We start from the raw sequence: 8,274 nt of genomic DNA, 5'->3' as shown, positions 1-8,274 counted from the left end.
CTCCGGCTGCGTCCTGCTTGACCTTTACTTAAAGACCAGCTCTAGCGGCTGATGGGTTTCTGCGGGTCCCCGAGGAGACCCTTCAGACGGCTCGAGCCAGGCACGCTGGAGAGAGCCCCTAATTGGGGCAATGAATCATCGAGTGCGGCTCCCGGCTGGACACAAAATAGATAGAGGAGCCGGCGAGCTATTGTGCGCAGTTTGGGACGCGGGGGACGGGGGGTGGGGTGGGGGTGGAGTGGGGGGGGTGGGGGCGGGGGGGAGGGCGGAGGAGTAGGGGGAGGGGAGGGGGGAGGGGAGGAGGGCGGGGGGAGGGGAGGGCGGGCAGAGGGGAGGGAGCTCGAGGGAGGGATTCCCCCCGCCCGCCGCGCTCCCGCCCTGCCGCCCTCCTCCTCCCCTCCTCCTCCCCTCCTCCCTGCGCACCGCCCGCCGCCCCGCCTCCCTCCTCCCCAATTAAATGACCCAACGCTTTGGCAGGCGCCGGAGCTCGCACATGCGGCTGCCGCTCCAGCCGCCCGGAGCCCGCCGCCGCCGCTGCTGCGTTCCGGGCGCGCTCGCCGCGGCGCCGCCGGGGGCTCGGCTGGCCGGGGGGGCGCCTCTGCGTGCGGCGAAGCGCCCGTGCCCGCCGCCAAACTTTGCGGCGCGCACACATGCTCCAAGTTGGGCGCGGCGGCGGGCGGTGAGGGCCGCCCCGGGCGCGCGGGGGCCGGGGCGGGCGGGCGGCGCGGCGCGGCCATGAGCGGGCGGCCGGCGCCGGTCTCCCGCAAGCAGCGGCTTATGGCAGCCGTGGGCGAGCGGACGGCGGGCGGCGGCGGCGCGCCGCTCTCCTGCTTTATCTGCGGCGGCTGCATCGGGCGCGGCAAGGAGCTGAAGCTGCAGGTGAAGCAGCCGGCGGCGGCGGCGGGCGCGGGGGCCCCGGCACAGCCCTTCTTCCCGTTCCTGCAGCAGCAGGAGCCCGCGCCCGGCGCGCGCGAGCTGTCCCCGGCCGACGGCTGCGTGCTGGTGTGCGCCGTTTGCCGCTGCTTCCTGGGCGAGCAGTGGGCCGCCTTCGAGCGCGCCCGCACGCCCGTGGACAAGCGCATGTACTGGCTCAAGCGTCCCCACCAGTGCGACGCGGGCGCGGGCGGGCGCCGCGGGGGCGCCGCGGCCCCTCGCGAGTGGAACGTCGCCTATGCGCTGGGCGGCGCGGACGACGAAGATGAAGGCGGCGGACCCGGGCCCCGCGCGGCTGCCGAGGAGCCTCGAGACTCGGAGCTGTCGGAGCTGTCTGACACCGACCCCCTCTCTGAGCCCGACCCTGCGGCGCGCGATGGCCCCAGTCCCCACCAGGATGGGGCGCCAGCTGCGCGCTCCGCCCCGGGGCCCGGGCCTCGCGGTGGCCGCTGCCTGGAGTGGAGGCCGGCGCTGGGACCCTCTCCAGGACAGGGTGCGGAGACTCCGGCGTCTGGGGATGTGGAAGAGGAGGGAGTCCCCTCGAAGCTCCGCCTGGATGGGGAGCCCAAGGCCGGCATCCGGCGCCGGCGGAAGGGCCCCGGGAGGCACTGGGTCCCAGAGGCCCGGGCCAGCGTCCTGAGGGGAGTTCAGGACCCTTGGCAAGGGCCTTCAGTCCAGGTGGCCCCTGCAGAGGGCACAAAAGGAGCTCCTTTGGGCAGGGTCGCCAAGACTCCCGAGAGCAGGCCACTGCGGGAGAGCCGTGGGGGCTACTGCATGTCTGAGGACAGTGACATCAACATCACCAGCGAGGAGGAGGACCGCAAGGAGCAACCTCTCCCAGGCCCCCGAGGCCCCAAAGACAAGGAAAATGGTAGTGGCCATGCACCCCGGGTTCCCCCGGAGAGCCGGGCAGCACCACCAGAGGGCCTTTGCTGCTACATCTGCGGGTCAGCGCTGTCCCCAGCCTCGCAGCACCAGATCCACGTGCAGAAGCAGGAGAAGCTGGCCCAGGCCCCCTTCTTCCCCTTCCTGTGGCTGCACAGCCCGCCGCCGGGGGCACAGCCCATCAGCGAGGGTGGTAGCACCCTGGTGTGCCCCTGCTGCTTCTCATCCCTCATGCAGCAATGGCAGAGCTTTGAACTGGCCAATGTGCCCGTCCTGCAGCGGCTCTACGTGGTGCCCCTGAACAGCCACGCCCCAGGCATGGCCTCCAAGGGCAGGCGGCTCCTGAGGGAAGAAGGCCCACCCAGTGGGTCCCTACCGGAGGCCTGCTACCTCTGTGGGGAGGACTGCACCCAGGATGCCCGGGCCGTGGCCTCCAGGAGCCTCAACGGCAATGCCAGGGCCTCCATGCATTTCCCCTTCCTCAGCCTCCTGCCCTGCCCGCCCAACGCTCAGGGCCCCAACAAGCGCTGTGAAGTCCGCAGCTGCCCCAAGTGCTTCAGCGTCCTGGAGGACGTCTGGGCCCTGTACCGGGCCTGCCAGAATGAGGAGCTCATCACCTCAGTGCAGGGCTTCCTGGGCAGGTACCACCAGGCCTTCTCTGCCTCGGACCCTACTCTCTCCGAGCCGCCCTTGTTGGCCCAGGGCAGCCCAGCATCAATCTGTTACATCTGTGGGACTGAGCTGGGCCCCGGGAAGGAGTTCCAGCTCAACGTGAACCCGTCCAGCCGCTTGGGCGAGAAGGAGCCCTTCTTTCCCTTCCTCACTGTCTATCCGCCCGCCCCGCGTGCCAGGCCAGCCGACGCCACCGGCCTGGTGGCCACCTGTGTGCTCTGCTACCACGACCTGCTGGGCCAGTGGCTGCAGCACGAGGCGCGCGGTGCCCACCATGCTGTCAGCCCCTGGTCTCGGCAGTACCGCGTGGAGACATTTGTGTGCTTCTTCTGCCAGCAGGAGAAGAAGCGGTGTCTCGGGCTGAAGGCCGTGAGGGTGGCCAGGCTGCCCTTGTTTCTCTACACCCTGCGAGCGACCCACAGCCTGCTAGTGGATGACGGGCGGCAGCTGGTCATCGGCGCCTGCATAGAGTGCGGGACCCTGGTGTGCGCTGGCCAGGGGCTCCCCCGCCAGGCACCCGTGGGCTGGAGCTCCCCAGTGGCAGCTGCGAGGAAGGTAAGCAGCCGTCCTCAGTCATCCTCTGAAACCCCAGCAGGGAAAGAAGAGATGTTGTTTTCTATTCTGCCGGGGAGCAGTTTGCACTGATTCTGTGTGCTGTGTTCCAGCAGGAGGGGCCCTCTTGGGTCACCCTGCTGTGCTAGCCGAGCCTGGAGGCCTGGGGCAGGCCAGAGGAGCTGGGGGGCCGAGTGGTCCTGTGGAAGAATAGGGCATTGCTGAAAGCAGCAGGCATGGGCCTGAACTTGAGTGTGTGTGCAGCGGAATCTATCAAACAGAGGAAGTTCGGGGCACGTCTGTCATCCGCCTGATAACATTGGTAATTAGTCCAGCCACGCGGGTCACTGAGAGGTCTCGTACTTACCCGGTTTGAAACACATCAGAAGTTCCTCTCTCTCTCGTTCCCACTAGGCTTAGTTTTTCCAGAATTTTCCACCCAAGTTCACACTTTTCCTTTGAGGCTCTCTGGTTGCTTAACAGCCGATGAAGAGAGATTTCCAGACATGGAGGTTTGGGGCCCGGGAGACAGTGGCCTAGACAGGCCTTTCTCCCGGTGGGAAGAGAGTCTTTCTTCTCTGCAAGTCAGCTGTGCCGGGGGAGGGTGGGAAGCCTGGCGTGCACCCTGTTTATAAGGCGCCTGCCTTCACGCTGCCTGCCCGGGAGGAGCCAGACGGGGTTCAGTTAATTTTGGATCCGGCTTTGCAGAGGCCAAAGCAGGAACTGCCCCCGGTGGGTCTGGGGAAGCAGACATCTGTGAGTTATGATCACCATCATGGCTACCGGGGCCAGGAATCCTAGTTTCCACTGAAGCCAGTGGTGCTAGCTTGCCTAATCCCATGCCTGGAGTGGTGGCCATTGGCGAGGGACTGGCGGAGGACACGTGAACAGGGAAGGGTGCCTTCGCTTGTCCAGGGGTGGATGTCCATCTGCTTGAAAGCTTCCTGAGTCTGCCTGCCACACAGACAGACTGTGCGCACGTGTGTGGGCTCCTGGGTTGCATGTTCACACGTGGTGGCTGAGTCTATAAAGTAGGTGCCTGGCCCTGACACCTTTGTGCTCTGCCCAAGGTTCCTTCAGCGTCAGCATCCTCTTTGGGCTTAGTGCTTTCTTTGGGGGCTTTGGTCTGGTTTGGGAGCTTCTGTCTTTAGAACGTTTGGGGATGGCTTCTCACCCCCACTGTAGATGCTGAACTCTCCTGGTGGTGTGGGGCAGCCCTGCCGGGGGTCTGCTGCTGGGAATCTAACCTGCAGTTCCTGGAAGGGTTGGACCGAGAAGAGCCCAGCCTAGCTTTGGAGCAGGACAGGATTGGGTTCCAATCCTGCCCTTTCTCTTGTTAACTGAGTGCCAGAGAGGACACCTCTCGTCCTCCCTGAGTACATGTCTTTAAACTGAGGAGTGGAAATAAGCATTACCTGCCTCATGGGGCCATGCTGCTGCTGCTGCTGCTAAGTTGCTTCAGTCGTGTCTGACTTTGTGTGACCCCATAGACGGCAGCCCATGAGTACTGAGAATTAAATAAATCGGGGCATTTGATTGCCTCTGCAAAATCAAGTGCTTGGCATACAGTGGGACCCTTCATGTTCTCCCAGTGTGTTGGGACAGATTCTTCCAGGATGCAGGTGGCTTCTGTAGGATGGGTACAGATTTTCATCTTGGCATTGGGGGGCATGGGGTCATCAGAGCTCTCCCCATGAGGCTTCTCAGACTGTTTGCTGCAGACCGTCTAACTGCGATGGGTTTTCCCATGTTGGTTTGCTCACCTGTTGGGAGTTACTGAAATGCTAGCTGGGGGCCTTAGCTGATAGAACTTAAGGAAGCAAAGAAGCTGCAGTTCCCAGTCCAGCTGGGACATGGGGCGTGGAGGGAGGCCAGGTATGGATGAAGACGCTAGCTGCAGTCTGCCCAGAAGGGGCCGGTGTGAATATGGGAAGGCTAAAACATCACACTAACTTCTGCACGATTTCTAAAACAACTTATCTCATTTGCTTCTTGCCATGTCTGTATGAAACCTTATTATTCCCTTTTTAGAGATAAGTAAATGGAGACTCAGAGAAGTCAGATGGCCTTGTGACTATCACACAGCCGGTAGGTGGCCTAGGTGGGTCTTGAACCTAGGTCTTTCTACCCCAAGGTCCTGCTCCATCCATCTGTCTGGTGGAAGAAGAGCCTTGGAAGATGGGTGGGATTTGTTGGTGGGGGAGGATTCAGGAGAAAGGGAAATGAGATTGGAATGAACTAGAAGCCTTGAAATCAGGAAAAGAAGAAAGGGTTTAGAGTTGAAGATGCAGAGGGGCAATCAAAAGTGAAAGCAGGTTCGGAATGGGCATGGGAGAGCTCCACCTGGGGCTGGACCGTGGCAGCACCCCAGGTGGCAGGGGAGGCCACCGGGCCTGTGTGAGGTGGGGCAGCAGTATGGGGCTTAGGCTCTTCCAAACAGAGGGAAAGAGAAGCCACCACTCTGCCCCTAGGAGAGCCTGACTGACGGTCAGCAGACTTCAGGAAACACAGCCTCCCGTCTCCGCATTCACGCAGCAGATATTTACGGAGCGCCTCCTCTGAGCCAGCCGCTGTTCCAGGCCCTGGGCGCTGGTGGTGTCAGGGGAGGGGCACGAAGTGTCCACAGGGAGGACAGCTTCCTGCAGGGCTGCGAGCACAGCAGGACGAGGCTGCCGAGGGCCAGGGCGGGCACAGGATGAGCACTCAGGGTCCCGGGGACTGCAGGCAAGCCCAGGGGAGGTGTGGAGGCCCCCACGCTCCTTTCCCGATTCCACTCTGGAGACTCTGGTGCTCGAGTCTGTATTCCATGTATCTCTTGGGGACAGTTTGAGAATCTGGGGTGGGGCAAGTGGCTGGGGCATTGGAAGGTGGCCGCAGGGAAGCCGCTTAGCTGGGACAGTGTGTTCCAGAACCTGGTCTATACCACCTGCTACGATGCCTCAGTTGTTTCCTATAAGTGTTTATCTATGACTAAATCAACTAGAAAGAAAACATGGAAGGAAGAAAGGAGGGGTGTCATTGGTACCCTCTGTTTAGATTGTGGCTTTTCTCACCAGCTGGCCCCCTCACCCTGCAGAGCACCGTGCTCTGTAGCCACTGCCTCTGAGCTGGCTGCTTGGATAGGGCTGTGTTGGGGATGGGCTGGGGAGGCTGCAGCCCACCTTTTTGAGGGAGCTTTTCCTAGGAGGGGCCTCAGCACTGGGACCTTGGGAAGACCCTGGGTTGGCCTTAATATAGATCTGGCTTCAATCTTCATTCTGCTGGAAGCTGGCTGTGTGACCTAGGGTAAGACTCTTGCCCTCTCTGGGCCTTAGTTGCTGCCTCTGAGAAATGGAGATGCTCTTTCCTCTGAAAAGTTTGTGATGTGACAGCTGCTGGCGGGCAGCAGAAGTATGGGTCTCATTCATTCCCTTCTCGTCCCTGAGCTGCTCCTAGCTCAGGGTGGGTCTCTCACTGGCACCCACGGGCTCCAGTGTCACAGCCTCTGCCCCCACTTTTCTGCTGAGGCAGGGAATGATTGTCCCTCTTGAGAGCTAGGAGGCACGGCTGGCCAGGCTGCAGAGATGGTATCTGAGGATATAATAACCACGAGGGTCTAGAACGCTTCCCGAGTTCCAGCCTGTGCCAGACTTTACTGTACTCACACTCACTGGGTCCTCACAGCAACCCCGTTTAGGGAGGTACTGCTATCCTCATGTCATAGAGGAAAAAGCCAGTCCATAGAGGTCAAGGAGTTTGCCCAGGGTCATTCAGCTAATGATGTTGAGGTCAGCACTGGACTAGGAGCCTGGCTTTGGAGTCTGTGCTCTTGACTTCTGTCCCCTCTGGGGCTCCAGCTGTAGGGGTGGCAGTGCCCTGGGTGGGCAGGTCGTGATAGTCCTTGTGCGTGCCCCTCCCCGCCCCCAACTTGAGCCAGCAGAGCAGCTGGGAGGCAGGAGCCAGCTTGCCTGGGCCAGAGGTCCTGAGAAGCCCCCACCAGCTGGCTCTGCTGCCAGCCCCCCTGACCCTGCACATTTTCCCACCCACTGAGAAGTGGTGCCCTTTCTCTTTGCTGCCCCCAGCATTGCCCAGGTGTTAAGATGTCAGCTGGGACCTCCTCCTGCTGCCAGGAGAAGCCTACTCCAGTCAAGGATGGGTTTGCCGCGTGATCGAGCACTTTCCTTGTGAGCCAGTTGGTGGCCAGGCCACCCTTGCCTCTTCCCTCTGTCTGGGGAGCGTTCTGGGCAATGGAGCGTGCAGCTGTTTACCTAACCACACCCCGGCCTTCTCCGAGGGGACGCCCGCCCAGCCCCCCGAGCCTGGCCTCCCAGCCTGGAACAGGTGTTGCCGCTGGGCCGCCTTTCTTTTCTCCGCGCTGACATCTGAGGCCTGCAGAGAGCGTCTGTCATCACTCGCCTGTCAGGACCGCGCGCACATCTGTTTCCCGTGTTCCCTGCTCTCTGCGCCCACTCGGCTCCTAGCTCTTCAGGGAGGGCCTGGCAGCCCCTCCTCCCAGGGCCAGGCTTGAGGGGCACCTGGACAAGGTGATTGGACAGAGGAGCCTTCCAGAAGGTGCCAGGAGAGGCTGCCAGCTGGGTTGACCCTGGCACCCTGTCCCTGGCAGCTGCTGCTAAGTGACTGGGCTTTGGGCCTTTCCCAAGCTCTGACCACCTCCTCCGAGGGGACGTCTCTGCTTTTCTTGGCGAGTTAGGAGCCATCTGCTCAGTCGAGTAAACTTTCCAGATGCGCCTCGTCTTAACCCTGGAGGTGATTGGAGACAACTTGGATGGCCAAAGGTCTTCAAAACTCAGCCTCCCTGGAGACAGGGAAGGGGCCAGGGCAGGGCTGGAGGGATAGCTTGCCCAGAGCTTTTTGGCCCCTTCTCTGCCTAGATCTCTCTGGATCTGACCCCTGGGAGGTTAACTCTGCTGTGACTGTCTTCTGAGCAATTGAAGGTTCTGGCCTCATTGGCACATTTTCTTGGCTGAGGAAGAGCCCACATCTGGATTTCAGGTCCATCTTCTGTCCCAGGTCCGTGTCCCTGCAGGGACTGTGGAGAGGGATGGTACTTCTGCCCTCTGGGAAGAACATTTAGGGCCTTGGCTTCCATTTGCCACTCGGCCCCAGAGGGAGCCCCGCCAGGGTGGTGGTGGAAGGAGCGTGTGCACACCGTGTGACCTGTGCTCGTTTCCCGGCTGGTCCTCAGGGGTCACAGGTAGTTTGCCAGCCACACGTGGAATCTGACCTGTGGTA

General features: G+C 61.9%; 1 protein-coding gene across 6 annotated transcripts in view; it reads left to right on the top strand.

Annotated features, from left to right (window-relative positions):
* The first annotated feature begins 510 nt into the window (after positions 1-510).
* The window catches only part of GSE1 (Gse1 coiled-coil protein), a 399,869-nt gene continuing 392,105 nt past the window's right edge, over positions 511-8,274 (top strand). For 4 of the 6 annotated variants that reach the window (XR_011467737.1, XM_070388607.1, XM_070388603.1 and 1 more), the window contains exon 1: positions 512-3,045. Coding sequence is in view for 5 of the 6 variants with exons in the window: in XM_070388607.1 (XP_070244708.1) it covers positions 736-3,045 (2,310 nt within the window). In the remaining variant the exon portion in view is untranslated. Of the gene's footprint in view, positions 3,046-8,274 lie in introns of all 6 variants that reach the window. The other 2 variants (XM_070388604.1, XM_070388605.1) reach the window with 1 other exon arrangement.

The sequence above is a fragment of the Bos mutus genome, chromosome 18 (assembly GCF_027580195.1).
Source record: "Bos mutus isolate GX-2022 chromosome 18, NWIPB_WYAK_1.1, whole genome shotgun sequence".
Classification (NCBI taxonomy): Eukaryota; Metazoa; Chordata; class Mammalia; order Artiodactyla; family Bovidae; genus Bos; species Bos mutus.
This window is presented reverse-complemented; position numbering and strand designations above follow the sequence as displayed.